Source organism: Argentina silus (genome assembly GCF_951799395.1).
Source record: "Argentina silus genome assembly, chromosome: 2".
NCBI classification, from domain to species: domain Eukaryota; kingdom Metazoa; phylum Chordata; class Actinopteri; order Argentiniformes; family Argentinidae; genus Argentina; species Argentina silus.
In genome coordinates, this window is record NC_139656.1 from 640,001 (window position 1) to 661,319 (window position 21,319).

The window sequence follows — 21,319 nt, forward strand, 5'->3', positions numbered from 1 at the left end:
GTGTGTGTGAGGTGAAGAGCGCTCACTGCCCCCTCATCAGTCTCAATGCCAACGTGTCCTGTGAGGGCCGGGTCATGGGATACGTTACCCAGCCTATCTACTGATGCCAGTTTATCCCCACACACACACCAAAGGTCACATATGACTGCTGTGTAACGGAAATGTTATGTTATGAAATGTGCAGCGGAAAAACACATTATTCCCAACTGCTGCATATTTCGCTACTTTTCGTACATGTATTGCAACAAAAAGCTCTTCCCTATGAACACATTATGTGAAGTAGAAATGTAGTTTAGGGCAAAATTGAGAGCGACATTTGCATGTATGCTAATGTGTAGAGAGTGTAGGCATACATTGATATATTTAAATATGTGCTGTATACGTTTGACCCCTTTGGTAGTTTGGTGGTGGTAGGAGGGCCGTTCGCAGGGCAGGGCATGATATTAATTGTTGATCTAAAAGCTAAAAGGCCATTTGAGGCGTGTTTAAGAGTCGGGGTTAAAAGCAGCAAGCAGCTGTGGATCCAGATGCAGCTATCTCTCTCTCTCTCTCTCTCTCTCTCTCTCTCTATCTCTCTATCTCTCTCCTCCTGTCCCTCTCCCTCTCTCTCCCTCCCCCACTCCCCCCTCCCCCTTTCTCCCTCCAGCATCAAAGAAACACAGTGCCCTGGGAGCAAAACATCACCCACCCTCCCTCCTCCCTCCATCCATCCCTCCCTCCCTCCCTCCCTCCCTCCCTCCCTCCCTCCAGTGCAGTGTCCCCCCTCGGGGGGCCAGTGGGACAGTGACATGGTTGGGCTGTGGGTCGCTGGCACCGTGTCACAGGGACAACCTGTCATGTGGTGACCCCTCCCCCCCTCCTCTCGCCAACCCTCCCCACCTCCCCTCCCCCCCACCTCCCCCCTCCCCTCTGCACCACGCCGCCAGTTAAAATGTCACCAGTCGGGAAAGCAAAGCGGGCGGGATATGCGAGCTGACTGTCCCCCCCCCCACCACCACCACCACCACCCCCCCGCATACATACACACACACACACACACACACACACTCCCTCAGCTGTTTCCCCCAGCGCAGCGGGGAGGTAATCACTAGTGACGGCTCCCCTCGGCTGCTCACTTTAGGGCCGCAGCCAGCCACACACACGCGCACACACACACACACACACACACAAGTACACAGAGAAACACACATACACACACATAACAGTGCACACACATACTCCACATACTCATAACCACACACACACAGACATGGGTAGGTTGAGGGAGAGAATGATAGAAGGAAGAAAATAGAGAGAGAGAAGGAGAGATCAAGAGCTTGATTTTGTCAAGGCTCACTCTGACTCCTTTAATGTCAAAGGCACTCATCAAAAGCGAGTTGTTTTTCCCCGTCATCACAAATCATTTGGCCAAACTACAGAAGACGCTACGCGCTTATATAAGGGTACGTCAGGGTGGGGAGGCTGGTGAAGGGAGAAGAGAGTGTGTTTGATACCATATCCCAGTCCGTTCCGTGCATTACAATGAGCCCGTCCTCCGATTTCTACCTCCGCCGGCCTCCCCTGGTTGGGAGTGTTGTTGAGAATGTGACTGTGCTGTGTGTTGATGTCTGTCTGTGTTGATGTTGTTTTGGTAATATAGTTTTTTGATAGCTTGTCTTTTATGGGGGGGGGGGGGGCAGTATTGTTGCAAAGACTCACACACACACACACCCCTGTGTCCCTCAACTGCCACACAAACACACACACACATACACACCCTCCACTGCTGTACCTCAACTGTCCCTGATGCACACACTCCTTCCCTTTCCACACACACACACTCACACACACACACACACACACACACACACACACACACACACACACACTCTCACACACACATGCAGACACACACGTACACATCCTCCCTTGTCCCTGGCCCGTGGTGGGTGGGTAGGTGGGGGGACCTTGGTGTGTGTGTGTGTGTGTGTGTGTGTGTGTGTGTGTGTACAGGCTCGTAGCCCCCAGCTCCATCAACCTCTGTCCCCCCTCCCTGCTGTGGCCTTCCTCCCAGCCTTGGCAGAGAAAGAGTGATGAGGTGGCTCCTCTGGGCTGGCAGCCTGCCCCATGTAGGGCACCCCCTCTCTCAGGTGACGTCTCCCTGCCTCTCTCTAGAGGGGGACGGAGACAGGGCAGGATGGGAAAGAAAACTCCGAGCACACACACACCCTCAGCGACACCCTCCCTCCTCTCCTGTCTTTCATCTGCCAACAGACACACACACACACACACACAAACACTCTGTCGTGTCCCTGAACGATCCCTAACACACACACACACACACACACACCGTCCTTTGTCCTTCAATCATCCCTAACACACACACACACACACACACACACACACACACACACCCACCCCGTCCTCTGTCCCCCGAATATCGCGAACACACACACACACACACACACACACCGACATGCATTTGAACCTGAAATACAGCCAACCACAGAGAACCCGACATGAGATGAGACTTATTATTGTGATAGTATAGCTTATTATTGTTTCTCAGAATGATGTCCTCTGTTTAAAGAAAATACTACGTCCTCATTTTGTGTCCTCGTGGGCATGTGACTGTCAGGACGAGTCATGTTGGACATGCACACATCGTGAGCTTGGCAGCGGCTCTCAGTCATGGAACAATTGCCTGGAATGTGACAGACAAGTCCATTTTAATTTGCACGTCAGATGTTTTGTGCTCAACTTGATTTAGTGTGTAACTTCTTCAAGCAGAGTCATTAATCTAATATCAGTCAGAACGCACTGTTGTATACAGCCAGTACACATGCGTACGTACGTACGTACACGCACGCACGCACACACACACACTCGCACACTTATCTGATCTTCTTTACTGACAGGCGCTCTTCTGCCAATGCAACAAAACACGCGTTTCCTCCTCTGATGTGCAGAGGGGAGGAAAATTGCACACAAGTGATTTTTCAACTCCTCCGCTCCGCATCCTCCCTTTCCTTTCCCTCTCTCTCTCTCTCTCTCTCTCTCTCTCCTTCCATCTCTCTTTCTCCCGCAACACCCCCCCACCCCCCCCCCCCCACCCCCCACAACACCCCAACACCCCCACCCCCACCCCCACCCCCCGCTCATCCCTGTCAGTCGCCTGTCGCAGGGGGGAGAATTGATTGGGCGTGCAGCAGGCCATCACCCAGCCACTGGGACGAGGGAAGCATGGGGAGTTAGTGAAGATGACAGAATCCCAGCCAGACGCTCGCTGCAATCACTCTCACGGTGCATGGTGGAATGAATGACTGCCTGTTTGACGAACCACTGGAGCAGAGTACATGGAGCCCGTAGTGAGAGAGCCTCAGTATGGGACTGATAACAGCGCTTCGAGTGCTAATGTGGAGCTGGCGGTTAGTTAAGAAGTTAAAAAGGAGCTCTCCACAGCTGGGTTGGTGACGGTCACGGTGTAGGTGACTGTAGCGGTGTGTGTCTTCAGACTCCTGTGATTTTCAAAGAGGGTTTCAGCCTTTTGTTGGGGTTTTTGGTCCCAAACTATGCGCACCCAACCACCCACCCACCGTCCCTCCCTTTCTCTCTCTCGTTCTGACCCTCTCTCTCTGTCTCTCTCCTTCCCTCCTTTTAGAGAACACCCCAAAGACGTCGGCCAGCTGCAGCCCGGCCCCGGAGTCTCCCCTCAGCTCGGCCGAGGAGTCGGTGAAGAGCCTAGGGGAACAGGGGGGAGGAGTGGGGGGAGGCGTGGCCCGGGAGCCCCCCGCTAGGGAGCCCAGTGAGCCGTCCGAGTCTCAGCCCGGCACTCCACTGCCCATCCCCGGCCACTCAGGCCTCAGCATCCAGGAGATGGTGGCCATGTCCCCCGAGCTGGACACCTACGTCATCACCAAGAAGGTCAAGGAGGTGCTGACCAGGTCAAGGAGGTGCTGACCGACAACAACCTCGGTAAGTTGTTTTTATACATTGTTTTTTTACGTTTTATGTTTTTTACGGGGTTTATTTTTTTTTACATCTATATTTATTTGTGTATTCAGGGAGTGTCAATATAACAAAACATACAGAGTGTGTGTATCCCCCTTATTAAAACCTCTCCCCTCTCCCACCCACCTATCCCCTCCCCCACACACACAGGGGTTGTAAAAAAAAGGAAAAAAAAAGGTATAATTCACTCTTTGAACAAAAAAAAATGTAATAAAACAAAAAGAGATGAAATACGGCTCGAAATAACCTCTGTAAGTTACGACACGATGCCGAATATGATGTTGTTCCGATGCAATGATACAGAAAACGATCTAATAGGCGAAACAATATACCTTTATTGTCTACTCACATGGGACGACTTTCCATCTTTCCCTGGCCGCCTCCCGTCATTTCTCCTCCCTCACCAGCCCTCTCTTTACCCACCTCTCTCCTTCATCGTGAGATGCGTCGTATTTGGCTTTTTTCAACAAACTCGCTCTTGCTTTAGAGGAAACTGAGTGATGCACGGCAGCCATTTTCTCCCGGTAGATCTCACCACCACACACACACATCTCCCATCACAGTGGGGAGTTGAGGAGAGGTTGTAGCCAATTCTACAGTGTTACCAAGCAGAACCCACCTCCCCTACAACAATGCCCTCTCTGTGATCATAATTAGCCGCAATTATTTCTAAAAAGGCCCTGGCTGAGATTTTCGTAACACTTCAAAAGAATAACGTTGCGTAGGATTCTGCGCATGTGTCATCATTGTATGCATTAGCGACGCTTCCAGAACTGTGAATATGCTCTTCTATCCCACTATCATCATGACATGAAGGCTGCCAAGGCAGGACCATGTGCCAGTCGCGGCTTTTCAAAAGCTGGCCAGCTAGCTCATTAACTGTCCCCTCAGCTAAAATGAACCGTGCTGCTTGTCTTCCACAACAAAGGCAGAGGAAGCACAGTTTTTATTCCCTGTCCTTGGAGGACACCAGCGACTGTCACTGCCAGGGTTGGAGATACGGTTGGGACGACCCTTCAGGCCAAGACTTCCCCTACTTAAGCCAATGAGCTAGTTCTACAATAGGTACCCGTTCCATTTCGGCCCCTTGTCCCTTCCTCTAGAGTCTTTACCTCTTTGGGGTTCAAAGGTCTGTTAGCCTATTGGAGGTCAAAAGGACCCCCCCCCCCCCCCCCTTGTCCTAGTCCTAGTCCTAGTCCAACCCACAGGACCCACCTGGCCTAGTCTTTACACCCACAGCCACAGCACACTTCCTCCTTCTCCTCTCCTCCTCCTCCTCCTCTCCTCTGATGGATGGTGTCGTTTAAAGCAGCCCTCTTCAGAGCCAGTCACAATGAGATCGGGGCCAGATCGCTCCCTTGTCCATCCGCTAAGTCAGCTAGCCACTCTGAGGCAAACCTGGAAGGCTGCTCATTTTATCGTGTTAGCTACGCCGGTTGGTGTGCCACTCATTGTGGTGATTTACGACTCTGCTTTGCATTACCACACATAGCCAAATTGTGGTAGTGCAAGATGACGCACACAGCCAAATTGTATTAATTTCTTGCCGAGTCCGAGTGGCGCATACAAAACGTGACAAACTATAGTCATTTGTTTCTCACTCGTGTTTTGTGGAATATTTAGAGCACAAACGCTGCTCCTTTGTGTAAATGCGTTCCCCCTGGTTGCCCCAAATGCAATTTTTTACAGCCTTACAGTTGTCAATGGTCCATAATATGTCTTTTCACAGGTATATGTGGTGATTTATTGCCACTAGAGACTAGTGATTTTATTTGGAGCTGCACGGTTCATTTAGAATAGATGAACAAGTTTACTCTTGTGTGAAATCTGCTTTACTGTCATGCAAGGGCCTTGATTCACAGGGATGCTGTATGCATGACTCTGATGCGATAGCACTGCTAGTGTGTGTGTGTGTGTGTGTGTGTGTGTGTGTGTGTGTGTGTGTGTGTGTGTGTGTGTGTGTGTGTGTGTGTGTGTGTGTGTGTGTGTGTGTGTGTGTGTGTGTGTGTGTGTGTGTGTGTGTGTGTGTGTGTGTGTGTGTGTGTGTGTGTGTGCGTGCGTGCGTGCGTGCGTGTGCCTGCCTGTGTGTGTGTGTGTGTGTGTGCATGTACTGTATGTGACAGAGAAAGGTGCTCTGTAAGCACAAACAAAGCTCCTGTCGGACCTAGTGGGAGGAAAGCAGCCCTTCCATCTCTGAGCGAAACACACACACACACACACATACACACACCCACCCCAAGAGATTCTCTCACTGGGACTTGTGTCACCTGTTCTCTCTCTCTCTCAGCCCCATGCTGTCTACCCATCTACTTCTGTTCTCTGTAGTGGAGCAGCCCCAGATACCAGCGCCTTTCAGGAGCGCTTCACATCTCCACCACGCTGCCTGCGTTTGTACAGCCCCCCACCCCCCACCATCGCTCAGCTCACCTGCATGAAACGCTGTGAAATGCAGCAAAAAGCAGCCCCCCCCCCACCCCACCCCTTCCCTCCCTGCCAAAGGCATGTTTGAAGGGTCCCATGAGACATGGAGAGGAAATGGAGAGACGCTCTACTCTGCGTGAGAGCTCGCCAACGTTTGAAGCCTTTCAAGAACCCCGGGTTTGCAGTGTTGAATGTTTATGCTGCGAACAGAGAGAGACCTCGCTTGTTGTTTTTTTTTATTTATGTGAATCCAGCCCTGTTTTAGGTTCTTTATGCCTTGTCAAAACATTCAGGCACTCAAACGGCAGTCAAATACTATTTAAACTGTCTCTTCTCTCAGTGAAGGCAACTACAGTTGCAGACTGGCAAGTTTTGATGGCAAGTTTTCTATGCGTCCATGTGTCCCCATACTTGGAAACTTAAAGGACACGTGACAGTTGAGCTTTTTCGTGCATGGAGTGAATTTAAATTTATATTATTGCAAGGCAAGAGTTAGAGTAGGCACTAGTTTGTTTATTGTTGATAGATTTATATATTTGTCACCCTCCTAAAGGGGTTTTCAGGTTTGGGTTAAGGAATCTTCCTCTGAAAATGGATCTTTCAGTAGTTCTTATTCTCCAAGTGATGTGTGTAATACTCTAGATGTCTCTTGACCTATTTACAGAGAATGCATATCATTGGGCATCCATTTTGACGATATAGCCACTTTTGTCCTCTTTAGCATGACCTTCTAGTGCTTCTTCCCTTCCTTCTCCTGTCTTATCCTGGGTGTGGGTCTAGATCACGGGTGCCCAGAGCTTTGTCTTGGTGGGCCAGAATGAAATCTGAGTGGTGGGCAGAAGCACACATGATGTCTTAAATAAGCAATATACCCTAAACAAACAACATATGGGTAGCCCAGCTTAAGTGCGTGTGTGTGTGTGTGTGTGTGTGTGTGTCGGGGGGGGGGGGGGGGGGGGGACAACGACGACGACAAAGACTTCTGGCATGGGGTCTGGGGGGGTGGGGGGGTGGGTGGGTGGGGGGGGGGTAGGTTGGGGGGGGGTCAGGTTGGGGGGGGGTCCTCCCTCAGTATTATCAAAAATGTGTAATTTAGGTAAGCATTACATTACAGGGTAATGTAAGACTTATATTACAAAAACATTGATAAAAGATGGCACTAGAGCAAAGTCAAATATATTTAATGTGGTACATATTTTATTGCATCTTTTGAAAAAATTAGTAATTATAATTTGAACATGAATAGTATATTCTCATATATGATGCTGGTCCTTCTACAGGCTTACAAAAGTCCCACTCAGTAAAAAAAAAAAAAAAAAAAAAAACATTTCATTATTATTATTGATTTGATCAGTTTTTCTTTTTTTTTCAGCCGAGTAAACCCAGAAAGTACAAATATATTAAAAGGAGACAGACAACTCACTCCATGCAATTGCTATTGCATTGATTTGTTTTGTTTTATTGTTGCAAGATGTCCAGGGCAGACATGCATACTGAATATCTTACAATGCTCTCTCTCTCTCTCTCTCTCTCTCTCTCTCTCTCTCTCTCTCTCCCTCCCTCCCTCTCCCTCTCCCTCCCACTCTCTCCCCGCCTCCAGGTCAGCGTCTGTTTGGGGAGACCATCCTGGGTCTAACCCAGGGCTCTGTGTCTGACCTGCTGGCAAGGCCCAAGCCCTGGCACAAGCTCAGTCTGAAGGGGAGGGAGCCCTTCGTCCGCATGCAGCTGTGGCTCCAGGACCCACGCAATGTGGAGAAGCTCATGGACATGAAACGCATGGAGAAGAAAGGTAAAAAAAACTGTTCCACTTTATTCTATCCTTCCTTCGCCTCTTGAAGCCTGATCCCAAATGGACCCGTAGCTAGCTCCTCTTGAGTTAGATATTAGCAGTATGGTTTTTTTTAACTGCCTTACCTTGCCGTCTTGTACTGTACTTTGTACTGTAGCGAGTGGTGGATTGTGAACTAGGCTAGTGTACCTTTCCTAGGGTGTCCATTGGCCTGGTTTCCCAGACAGAGGACAGCACTGAGACCAGTCTTTAACTCTGATGGATGATATTTTCCCCCTTTCCACCACTTCCTTGCCTCAGAGTGTTCGACCCCAGTCGAGGCCACCTTACAGCCCCTTAAACATGGCGCTGCCATGGCGCTAGAAGTAGAGGATAAAAACAAGCTGGAACGAGTGAGTGAACGAGAGAGAAGAGAGAAAGGGGGCATTTCTGATTGCTCTTTTTCCTCCTCTAATAGCCCAGATGCGTCCCCGGGCTGAAGAGTCAAAAGCGCACATGCCCAGTGCTCCTGGTGATAAAGGAGGGGTGTGTGTGTGTGTGTGTGTGTGTGAGGGGTTGGGGGGGGGGGGGGGGGGGTATGTGTTTCTCGGCGCTGTCGAGATCGATCTGGGCGTGAGATGTCAGCGGGCTCATCAGACATGACGGGCCCCAGCCTCTCCAGGGCCCGCTTATTTAAAGTCCAATGCACTCATCAAGAGCCCTCTTCTCCTCCCCTTCCCTCTATCCTCCCTCCCTCCCTCTCCAAGCTAAGTGAACATTCTTGGAGTGATTAGGCCTGTTTAACACTTCTCCCGGGGTAAAAGTGACATTACTGGTCCTTCTCTGCCCGGCCAGGGCTGACACCAGGCCCGGTTATGAGTCAAAAGTCCAGTCTGGCGTGCTGTGTTGTTAGTGGTTAGCGTAGCATGGAGGCTAACCGCAGGGAGATTCTTCATTAGCGAGGACGGCAAGCGCCTGGATGCTCTTTTCTCTGCCCAGTCCTGCTACTAGGCAGGGGCCTCCGCTCACTCCACAGAAAGGGTTAGGCGGGTGGGCTCTCCGTAACAGTGACTATAACGGATTGTGTTTTATAATTGTTTTTGCTTTTCACTTGGATGTAAAACGCTTGCAGTACATTGTATAGGAGTATAGCACCATGGCAGGGGAATACTAGATTTGTTTGGCCCAAAAGGAGAGTCAAAAGGATCTAGTCAGGCTGTAATCAAGGCTCTGGTACAGATTATCTAGAAGAAGCTTACACGACCCCAGTCCTCACACTAACCGTTGTTGAGGTGAAAAGCTAAACTGAGCTTAGATCAACGCTTATAGAAGCAACTGTATCTGACAACCCGACTCGCAAGTGCAACAACATGCTAGCGGGTAGCCCGATGGCGCTTGATTAGAGAAATGAGAATCTCAAAGGTATCACATGTTGTCTCTTCTCTCCATTTATAGCATTCAGGTGCTGCTCTACATTATCATGTATATGAAGATGCATTCACAAATGTTGGTCTGTTAGTCCCATGATGTGGACACAATGTTCTGTGTGTGACCTCTGGATCATGCTTATGTAAACATGGTTAACATATCGAGCATGGGAAGAGATGGGTCATGAGAGCAGGGCAGAGTGGTGGATATCCGCCCATTGTTCTCCATGGTAACCTTACCACCGCCACCCATGTGATTGTGTGAATCCTCTTTTCGTAAGCATATCTGTGGTAATACTGCCCCCTGGTGGTTGATTTATATATCAATCTAACAGGCGGATCTTCAAACAATATTTTGTACTAGGCTATTCATATTGTTAGATGTTAGAGAGAGATCCATATTGTTGAATATTGAAGTGTTTACTTGTACAGTGAACAAGCAGACAACTAATTCCCCAGACTGAGACGAGCTTAAAGTGAAGCTTTGTAGTGTTTGTTTACAATGACATAGCTTACAAACAATGGAGTAAAACAGTCTGGACATAATTGATCAATAGATCATCATGGAGCTTTTGAGAACTTGAAGGAGGGAGAAAAAAATCTTCCGGGGAGGGTCTTCTATAGACAGACACCTCTACTGACAAATGTTGTTTGGCTAGGTGGTGCTCAGAATGAAGTTGGAAATTGTGCTCTCTATAAATCAAAACAAATCTCAATAGCTAATGCAGCCAGCTAACATCGGCAAGCCTCTAGAAGTTAGCGACTCATTTAGTCCGGAAGATGATGTCGATAGATTCGGATGAATACTGACAGGCGGGTTTCCTGCATGTGTGTGTCCCTCCCCATCTGTCTATAGGAGCTAGAAGGCAATGAGCCTCCAAACGCCAGGCACATTTGCAATTTGTCCGAGACTAGGGTTTTTAGCTCATGAGGCATTTATAGTCAGATTCCTCAAGAACCAATGGCTATATATAATTTAATTAAAAAAACGTAATGTACCAATCCCAGATTGCCCCTTTAACCCTTCAGCGTCTGGTTATTTGTCACGTAACTTCACAGCTCATCCTCTGTTCCCCTCCTGTCTCCACCAGCCTACATGAAGAGGCGCCACAGCTCGGTGAGCGAGAGTCAGGGGGCGGACAGTGGCCTGTCAGGGGGAGACTTCAGCCAGGGGGGCAGCCCCCAGCACGGCCTCCACCACCACCAGCAGCAGCAGCAGCAGCAGCAGCAGCAGCAGCCCCCCCAGCAGCACCTGAAGAAGGCCCGGGTGGTCCTGGCTCCGGAGGAGAAGGAAGCCCTGAAGCGGGCCTACCAGCAGAAGCCCTACCCCTCGCCCAAGACCATCGAGGAGCTGGCCTCCCAGCTTAACCTCAAGACCAGCACCGTCATCAACTGGTTCCACAACTACAGGTAGAGAGATGGAGGCGGAGGGACATGGGGTTAAACCGGGAATATGGTGTCGGAACTTATTTTTTCTTTCGCAGCGGTTGTTTCATGCCGTTTGATTTTTTTGTTTGATTGTGCCGATGACTTTCCAGTCGTTTCATCATACTTCTGTTTCAATGCATTATTGATTGATCTATGTGCGCTAGTTGAGTTCTAATGAATTCCGCTTTCCCCCCCCGACCGTTGATAATGGATAATGCTCTTCATATCTTCTTATCATATGTGTAGAAATGTGTCTCTTACTGTCTTGACTTGAGGTTTGGGTTACCCTAGTTTCCAAAGGTGTTGAATACATGCAAATCCTTACCTTGAGTCCATGTAGACCTGAGTCGTGTTAACGTGAGAGACTCTGTGTCTGACTGTGGGTTCGGGGCTCCTCTGTTCTGTCTCCATCCAGGTCTCGTATCCGGCGGGAGCTGTTCATCGAGGAGATCCAGGCAGCGGCAGGCGAGGGCGGCTCCCCGTCCACCCGGGTGGGCAAGGCCAGCGAGGGCGACAGCTGCGACGGCACTGAGTCAGACGGCACGGTGGAGGGCCGGCCCGGCGTGGAGCACACGGGAGGGGGAGGAGCCTCGGAGGGAGAGGGTGGGCCAGACCACAGAGACAACGAGGGAGCCTCCTCGGCCATCGGCACCGCAGGCACCAGCGGCCACCACAAGGGCGGCGCCCTGGACAGCTTGTTCAGCTTCCCCGAGGGCGGCCATGTTTCCTCTTCCACCGCCGCCGCCCGTAACCCACGCGACAGCAGCCTGCGCAAGAAGAAGGCTGCCAACCTCAACAACATCATCCATCGCCTGGAGAAGGCGGCCAGCAAAGACGAGCCTCACGAGTGGGAGTTCTAATACCCCCCCCCCCCCCCCCCCACCCCGCCGCCCTACCCACATCGCCGGGGAGAAAGAGAGTTCCTATTTTTCTAGTGCCCTGACTGCACAGTCCCAAGGCCAAGCCTGGTGCAGCCCTGCCAGAGAAGAACTGGCGTCTTTTAAGAATTTTCATATCAAAGAGGGTTAAGAGATTTTTGGAGGAAATGAACCGACAGCAACAACCTGGTTTTGTTTCGTAAAATAAGCACTTATGTCACGATGCCCTGCTGGCCACAGGGCCTTAACACCACCGGCCAAAGGTGCGAAAAAGACAAGAGAGACTGCGCGACTCACAAAGGAGCGTCACTCCACAGGAGGAAACTGTCGAGAAGCAATTCTGTGTTTTATTTGTGTGTGGGCGTGTGTGTGTGTGTGTGTGTGTGTGTGTGTGTGTGTGTGTGTGGGTGTGGGTGTGGGTGTGTGTGTGTGTGTTTCCTTTGAGAGATTTATTCACCACCTCAAAGTTTTTCTAACCTTGTTCGCTCAGTGAGTTTTCACCACGTAAAGCAAACTAACTGTTCCCCCTTTTTTCTCTGTTTTCCAAGAGGTTCTTCCTCCTTGTAACTCCCATCGCAGTTGTTTGGCTTTTTCTTTAAGGACTGTCAAACGATAAATAATAATGAAAAGCCAAGCGTTAAGAAATTGCTGGAAAGAAAGACCATGGAGCACAGTTTTCCCAAAGCTTCTTTTCTGTGCCCCAAAAGTTGCCATCTAATGGCTTTGGAATTCTTGATATGCTATGGACTATATTAGGAAGGAATCAACATTTTTATCAAATTCTTTGTCTCCTATGAGAAAGGAAAAAAAAACTTTTATAGCAATTTGGTTGCCACTAAGAGATTGCACAGTCTGTCGACCCTAAACAATGCTAGTTTTGATTCCTACATATTCGGGAAGGTTAAAATGACAAGTGAAAATACTAATTATCAGTTGTTGAAAGGAATGATGAAAAAAGATATCACTTTAATTCACAGTTTTTCAACATTCAACATAAAATGCAACGGTCATGTCAGGAAAAAGGAAAAATCTGAAAAAATCTTGTGGTAGCTGACTTTTAGTGTTCTTTCTCGTGAGTGGTCTAGAAGCTCTTTGATAAGTAGTGCACATTTCTTTCATAGCTTTAACTGACTTCTGGGGCCACCATTTTGGTGACTCCAGGAGTGTTTGTTTAATACACTCCATTTTAGGCCAAAATCAGGTTTGAGAAGAAAAAAAAAAACTAAGAAAAAAAAGATTTAAAAAAAAGATGTATTACAAGTTCATGGAGAAAAAAACTATTTCAGTCTAGATATTTTTAAAAAGAAATGTAAAGAAACCTTGCTTTTTAACCTCTTTAACCACAAAAACCACACTATTGAGACCTCAGAACCGGGGCGGGCAGTGGAGCCGTCGGCCGCTGCACTTCACAGGCTGGCCCTCGGAGGAGAGGCTTGCGTTTCATTGGGTGAAAAAGCCAGGAGATGCACAGCTCACTTTACTGTATATTCCAAGCTTCAGGCTCTATGTTCTCGACTCTTTACGTACGGTTGTGTGTATATATTTACATTGTAACAAAAAAAAATGAAAGAAAAAGAAAAGGAAGACAGAAAAGAAACCCGAAATCCTGTTGAGTGGTGGTGGACTAGGAGTCGTAGGGAGAGATTTACTCACCCCAGCTTGTGCACCCATACAGGCGAGCTGCAGGACTGACCTGGTCACGGACTGACGTGGGCAACCTGTCACACGTCCCTCCTTTAACGTCCTCTGACATATATTCACCACAGACGGCCATTTTGTGTCATTCACAAGGTCAAGAGGTGTGACTGAAGGTCAAACCTGTGCCAAGGCTATTCAACATTTTTGGAGTATGAAATGAATAACCAATACCAAAACTAACATCCAAAGTACGTACTTGTTGGTGACCCCGTCCAATTAGGAAGTCTTCAAAGTGAAGCCGGTTAAAATTCTCAAAACTACTATTGATGCTTACTGTTTCATTTGTGACCGGTTGTATGATTTCATGACTGTTCACTTCTACATTGGTCACAACTCCTTACTTGTGACTCTTGACCAGCCCCAAGTGAATATATCTCAGAGGTATAACAGATCATTCAACACGGGTCAATGGAAGAAACAGAGACATTAGTTTTATACTCATACCCCCCCCCCCCCCTTCCCAACATGGTAGAATAGAGGACCCCCCCCCCCCCATTGCACACAGCGCAACCCCCTCCTCCCTCTCTCCTCCTCCTCCTATGCCACAAGCTCACAGTGCCTGCCCGCCCACTGCCTCTCCCTTGTGTGTTTGTATGTGTGAGAGCACACACGCATGTGCACTAAAGTAAGCACATGCGTTTGTGTGGTTTTGTATGCACGTTCCGTAACAAGGGGGTGTGAGGGTGTGAGCCAGGACTAGCTGCTCTGCCATACACACCCTTGAGTGAGTGTATGTATGTATGTGTGTGTGTGTGTGTGTGTGTGTGTGTGTGTGTGTGTGTGTGTTTCTGTGTGTTTTATAAGTCTGCGTGGCTTTGATTTGTACATACCTGCACACACGTAGAGTGCACAACTGCCACCCTTTCTTTCTTATAAGCTGTTTTCTCAGTTATATGGCTTTTGGCATCGCAGACTCACAATACAGTAGGTCCCCTTTATTGCCATATTAAATCTCACGGTAGATCACTTAAACATAGAAGTTCTTTTGTTATGTTTTTGTTTTTTTGTTTCGGCTTATTTATAGGTGCTGTATTTTACATTTTAATGTCTTATTTGATTTCTGTTTTTTTTTATTATTGTTATTAATGTATGGAAGGGACTATAAGGGGTCATGTTACTTTTTATTTTTTAGACTGATAGACTGCCGGCAGTATTGGGTTATACGTACGAGATGTAGTTGTCATACATGTATATTAGTGATCTCTGAAGATGTTTTGACAGTGTCATTTATATGGTTTGAACTGACATGAGCAAGCAACCCGATGACGGAAGGTCAATGAGGATAGCATTTTGGTGCATTTACCGTCTTCATTTTATTTTTTTCTCTCTCTCATTCATCAATTGTATGTCATTTCCGAGAGGATAGATCACATCTGCAATCACGATTGGAAGTAGATTTTTGTTAGTCAATCTCTGCACTGTATAGGTGTAGAATTAAGAACAGTTGTTGTTGAGCTAATCAGTAAGGTCGCATCTAGAGGTCTACAACTACTTCTCATTGGCATTACCTCTGAATCAGGTATTCTTATTTTATAACTCACATTTTCCTTCAAGAAATAGGTTTTTTTTTTCCTCCCAAATAATAGTAAACAGTGACAGATCACCTTTAAGGGCTTAGCTTATGCAAGAGAGTGTGACATTTCCTGTTTATTGGCATGAATTTTCTAAGACAGATTTTTAGGCATTATATGCATTGTTTCTATTGGCCTTAGTTTGTAGGACTGGGAAGTGTTGTGCTATGATGTCATATGATGTCACCAACATGTAGCTCTGCGCCAGGCTTGGAGATCACCTGAGTAAACTAAACTGTGATGCAATTAGTTGAAAAAAATTAAGTAAATTATGCCATTGATGACCATAAGCAACTTTTAACAAATTAATTGTACTATGAAATATAACTATTTGAATTTACTAGTTTTTATTACATTTGAAAAGGATGAACTTTTGAAATGCAGTAATTTAGAACAAAATGTTTAATTTAGTTTTTAACAACTTACAAAAGGAAAGTTCATTATTATACTGTGTACGCAGATAACTTTATTAAGCGAACTATTTTTTACAAAAAAAAATATTATTTGCTCAAATGTAGGTTAAATGTTGGTTAAGTCCCTAAAGAAAGCAACTGATCAAATTACATTTTTATATGTAACATTAACACACAGGTTGTAATGTGTAAAGCACAAGCACTGCTGACCAAAAGCCTCTTAAAAAGGGGTGAAAGCAAAACTGTTACAATATACCTTAAAATGTACTGCATGCTCCTAACATTTTCTATGCTATTCTGATTTATGAATCTGGTCTCTAAAGGCGACAAATTATCGAAAGCGAAAGAGATTATTGGCAACTTGCATGTATTGAAATGTTGCTAATTTGCAGCACAACACATTGACAGGCTTGTACTAGGCCTACTATGGCTGCCACATGCCCAGGCTCTATAGAGTACGTCCCTGATGCCTGCTGCTCAGCTGCCCCTCCTACAGCCAAGCTGGGGAGTGATCTGATTACTCCTTGAGGGCAGTGAAGTAAGCACACTGTTCAGAAGCCCTGCGTCCTGGTTCCAAACCAAGCTCCCTCAAGTGCCACACTGCCAGCCTGGCCAAGCCACCGCAGTCCCTTTCAGCTAGCCCCACTTTTTCTACTCAACTTCATTGGGAAAATAGATAGATGATATTGTTGTTAAACTCATATAGATAAAAGCACAAGTACTGCAACACTACAACAAGTTTAAGCGTAAAAATAGTCTTTCCATGTGATGGCTTTTGACGAGTGAAGCTTAAATTCATCATAAACACTACCTTTTTAAAAACGTCTTAGATGATTTAGCTCTATTGAAGAGACATCTTAGCTCAGCACTTAGCAGTCTGCGAGCCTTTTCCTCCAGACTACCTTAAAGCTCATAGGAGTGCCTTTGCCTGAAGTGATCCATACTGAAGTGTTGATACCGTAAAAGATGGCTCATTAATGAATGCAGTAAACTGGCTCCGTCTTTTGGACTGAAGCATTGCGGCCATTGTCATTTGACCTTTCACCACTGATCTCCAAGCCTTGTGCAGTCACCATGGAAACAACATATGATTTTAGTAGGTCACTTCCATTGTTATGTCCTCAACACTGATGTTGACGTCTGTTTCAGTACCTACAGTAGAGGTGATGCCAATGCAGGCTCTTGTATGCCATAGATCTGAGGGTACAGATGCAGTCATTGGTAAGGCCATGATGAAGATCAAATGCAGACTTGAGTGTCCAGTAGAGGCATGAATGAGATTGATTTCATCAACAGGACGAGGAAGCTACCACAGGGATTTTAGTTGAGAGACTGACATTTTGTGGCTGAAGTTGTGCTGTCATGACTTCAACAGCGTTCCCTGCTAAATGTTTTACTTTCCTTGATCTACGATAAGCAGGGATAAACGGTAGTAAAGAAATACTCTATTTTACCTTTTCTCCCAAAAGCATGTTCTGCTTCAGAAGCCTCTCCATTTAACAGACCTTGTCATTCATTTTGAAAACATTGCATGTAGTATTACCCTTTGGTGCTTAGGCAAATGTGTTTTGTTTTTTTATCAACCAGCATTTACTTTTTTCCCCCCCATGTATTCGTCGGTCAATTTTTGTGAGATTTTGTAATATTCCTTTAAAAGGGGGGTTGTGCACTCTGAGCTAAAGGAAGTCATTCTGGTTGTATTAAAAAACCAAAGTGGTTGAATGAGTTGTTACCTTTTCCCCATTTTCAAATTGTCCGAAGTTCATTGGTCATTGGTTGTTGTTGATGTGTACCACTCCTCTTTTCCCTCATGCTATAGACATAGGTTAGGTTCACACATGACATTGCTCTGTCAGACTCTCCCTCTCTCACAAGGGAATGCACCCAAAGGCTTCAAGGACAGGATGCACCTCCAGGCCACAGTAACAGAAACAATACATACCAGACCTGGCACGAGAATAGACAAGGACAGATATTACATGAGCAATACAATTTTCTGAATGAGGACCAAACCAGGCTAGAGTATCTGTCTGCGAGTTATTGTCTAGTTACATGTTCACGTAGAGATCAGAAATAACATCCTATGCTTATCAGACACAAGTTTATGGTGTTTATGTTGTATGGAGCCATAGAACGCGAGGTCGATCCTCTTTTCTGTGCTCCTATTCATGTGTATATTTCTGCCATTGACAGGGAAAGGTTTTCTTTAGTGTTGGTCAGTTTTGTGGACACGAGTTGTCTGTAGCTTTCTGAAAGAACGGGTAAGATTCTGAGTATCATGAAGTACTAGGAGACAGGATTTCACAGTAAAATTCTGGAGCAAGCACCCAAAGCAACACTGGTTTATACAAAGGGCATTTTGCATGTGTTTGTGCAGTTTTCGTGCTACAAGTTCCCTTCTGTGTTTTTCATGTTCTCTCTTTTTTGTTGTTGCTCAGAAAAACACAGGATGTTCCGTTCAAATCCTATGTTCAGTTAAACAGTGTACAATTTGTTGCAGAATCAATGCGATTCTTTTGGACGAATTTCAGGAATTTGCCCTTTGCAAATATTTTTCTATAGAACTAAAGCAGATTGCTATCAATATTATATACACTGTCATATAAAATTGTACAGATGAAATATATCCTTATAGCAAGTTGTTAAGCATTACTATGGGTTTGTTTTTTTGTTATTACAGTCAAAGTATTGGTAGTGCTCTGTAGGGTTGATGTGTCCATAGCTCTGTTTTTTCCCATATCGACTACGAAAACCTCACACTTTTGCAAGGTCACCTACGAGGATACCTGCAGAAGTTTTAGCATTAGTCAGCGCTCGTCTCATGGTGTTTGTGTGTCATGGATTCACATTTCTCTTATGACCCTCCAATCATTTCATAACCTTAAGTTATTTGTAAGACAACCTTTTTAACACAGTACACAATGAAGACCAATGCCTTGATTCTCATGAAGCATATATACATTACAGTACCATATCATATCATTGCACATCACCAGCCCCAGTCTAGATATTATACACACTCCTTTTGCCTTGTTGGGATCTCCTTCTTCTTCTGCGTCAAGAGCCAATGGTAGTGATATACGGTTTTTGACAATGTTTGCCAAAAGTGTGAGAAAAATCTGGATTTTTGTTTGTTGTTTTGATTTGCCTTCCCGTTTTAAGTGAAGATTTGATTTTAACATAACTAAGTATCCATCTTGCTCTCCTATGGTTTTTTTTCTTCTATTTAGTCTCACAAGTCAGTCAGGGACTCGAGGCTTCTTGTGAGTAACCCTGAGTAGGTTAGAGAGGTGGCCATCTTGATAGAGTTGGAATGCCTATGAGCTTGGAAATGGAGGCTACAACAATGGTCAATAATAGGAGCATTTATTATGCAATATTCAGCCTAAATTTGGATTGTAATGGAATTCTACTCGATGCATAGCAATCTACAGTGAATAGCTAAATGGTAACGGTTGTCATTAGTTTATTACAGTATCTTTCCATACCTCTTTAGGTGTGGTGTTCAGTTCTCATTGCCATATCAGTCAATCTGACTTCTAATAGGCAATTGATTTAAAATTGCAGAGTATTTTCTGGAAGATCAATCAATAATGGCATTAATTGGTCATCATGTGGTCTGCTGAATAGTGTTATTTGAAAGCTGCACTTGTGGAGCACATAGTGAAGGAAGCATAACATAACTTAATCTCCCACAGTCCCTTGCTGCTACCTTGTTGTTGCATAATAATACTGTATGAGAGGGGAAATGAAAGTGGCAGAGTCACTCACAGACCCTCTTTAGCTAGGTGTTTATGGGATCCCTTTCATATGCATACAACACACATCAGCACTATCTCTCAACAAATTTGACAGATGCAAAACTGATTTTCTTTGTGTTATGAAGCTCCATTTCACATTTGTTTGGCCATGTACATCAGAGTAATCTTTGATTTCAGTCTGTCGTATAATATGATTCTCCTTGATTAATTTTATTAAGAACAAAGCTAGCTATACTTGCCAATGTTTTTGGCTCTTCACCTTTACTACTACAATCTTACCAGGTTTATAAGCAACCTTCTCTAAAGGTTTATTTTCCAGCTGATGATTTTACATTTGAGACACTACTTTTGTCAAGCATACGGGAAGTTCGACTGTGTGTATATGAGTGTTAAGGGGGTTGGATGAGGATGGTGCGCTTTGGCCCACCCTCACTCAACCTTTAAAGTGCCAGAGGTCTCCAGCCTTCTTGCGTTCGGTCAGGCATGAGCCATCTCACTTTCAGTTCATAGGATCTACTGTAATGTCAAATGTTAAATTGTTGTCTCAGTAGATTTCACTTCAGTAATATCTGAATACACATAGGTCACATTGTTGGACAAATGTATTTGAGTATCAGAACTTGAGAATGCCTGTTACATAAGACACTGTAGATGTTCTGAAATAATTTAAACTAACTTGTTTTGCTTGCTTTTGCTTTTTGAATGGAGTGGGAGAAGATTTTATACCAAATATTGTTAGATTCTTTTTCCACTGCTGAAAATACCTTTTTTTGACCCATGAATAATGATTTTATTGCTGAGCACCCTTTTGGCTATTGCCAGCGCTTGGAGACCTTAGTTGTACATATATGGCTTCCATAGAAATTTTGATTTGTGCAATGTCATTTCTTGTGAAGGTTGTACGATTAGTTTTTTTAAAAGCAGACTTCACATTGAAGTTACCCTAATGTTACAAAAAAAAAAATCCCTTCAACCAAAAAAGTGTCTTTCTCAACGAAAGCTGCACTTCCAACCGAAGAGTTTCAGCACAATTTACTTTTCCTTACACTTCATTTTGAATCATGGATCTGACGTGGGGCAAAAATAAAAACACGCCCAATGGGGTTTTTAGGCATTCATCAAATGACGTTGCGTGTATTTGTGTGTGTGGAGCATTGAGCGGCTCTGATGCAGTCTAAGGGCTGCAGTCCTTTCCTTATTTTTAGTGTGTGTCCTCTCTTTTTTTACTGATTGCTTTTGAAGTGAGGAACCCTCCCACCATCTCAGCTGATCTAGTTGTGTCTCTCAAAGCTCAGGTGGAAACTACTTTTAGCGGAGTCCTTGTGTCACTATCACCGATGGCAACCATTCCCCCTACTCTCCAGTTCAGAGAGAGGTGTCGCTGGTTTCCGTTGGAAGGTCTATTTTTCTATTCAGTGATTCTAGGCCTCATGATCATCGGCAATTAGAGGTTGACTCCTCCTTCACATAAAAAAAGACGAACCTTTTCCAGTTCAGTTTGTTCTCTTGTTTCTTTTTGATCTGGTTCCTTTTTATTTGGTCATTTAAGTCATGTAGTCTGTTCTCAGCACTGTAAGACAGTCCCTATACAATATGGAGAAGCAATATCACTGTATGAAACTCACAATGTATTATTGTTATTATTATTATTATTGTTATTATTATTATTCACTAGCACCCTAGGTGTGATAATTGAAGTAAATATCTTTTATACAAACACAAAGTTGGTGTGTGGTCTCTTTTTGTTGATATATTTCTCATCATGCTGTCTCTATCATTTGCAGTATTACAATTCCAATCTGACAATGACAACCGCATTGTTGCGTTTTATAGAAGGGATTAAGGGTCTTCCACAAAAAGGGGACATTTCAGACTCCTAACATTCTGTCATAGAGGTAAATTTAAGAAAATGATGCTCAACTTCTTATAGACACAATAACCACATTGTCTGTCAACCGTATTAT

General features: G+C 45.4%; 1 protein-coding gene across 1 annotated transcript in view; it reads left to right on the forward strand.

The window, feature by feature from the left end:
* Positions 1 to 21,072, forward strand: part of cux1a (cut-like homeobox 1a) — a 153,463-nt gene extending 132,391 nt beyond the window's left edge. The window contains exons 23-27 of the mRNA XM_083693742.1: positions 3,641 to 3,888; positions 3,930 to 3,954; positions 8,012 to 8,200; positions 10,698 to 11,016; positions 11,450 to 21,072. Of these exons, the coding sequence (XP_083549868.1) occupies positions 3,641 to 3,888; positions 3,930 to 3,954; positions 8,012 to 8,200; positions 10,698 to 11,016; positions 11,450 to 11,894 (1,226 nt within the window). The 3' untranslated portion in view covers positions 11,895 to 21,072. The remainder of the gene's footprint in view (positions 1 to 3,640; positions 3,889 to 3,929; positions 3,955 to 8,011; positions 8,201 to 10,697; positions 11,017 to 11,449) is intronic.
* Positions 21,073 to 21,319: the final 247 nt, after the last annotated feature.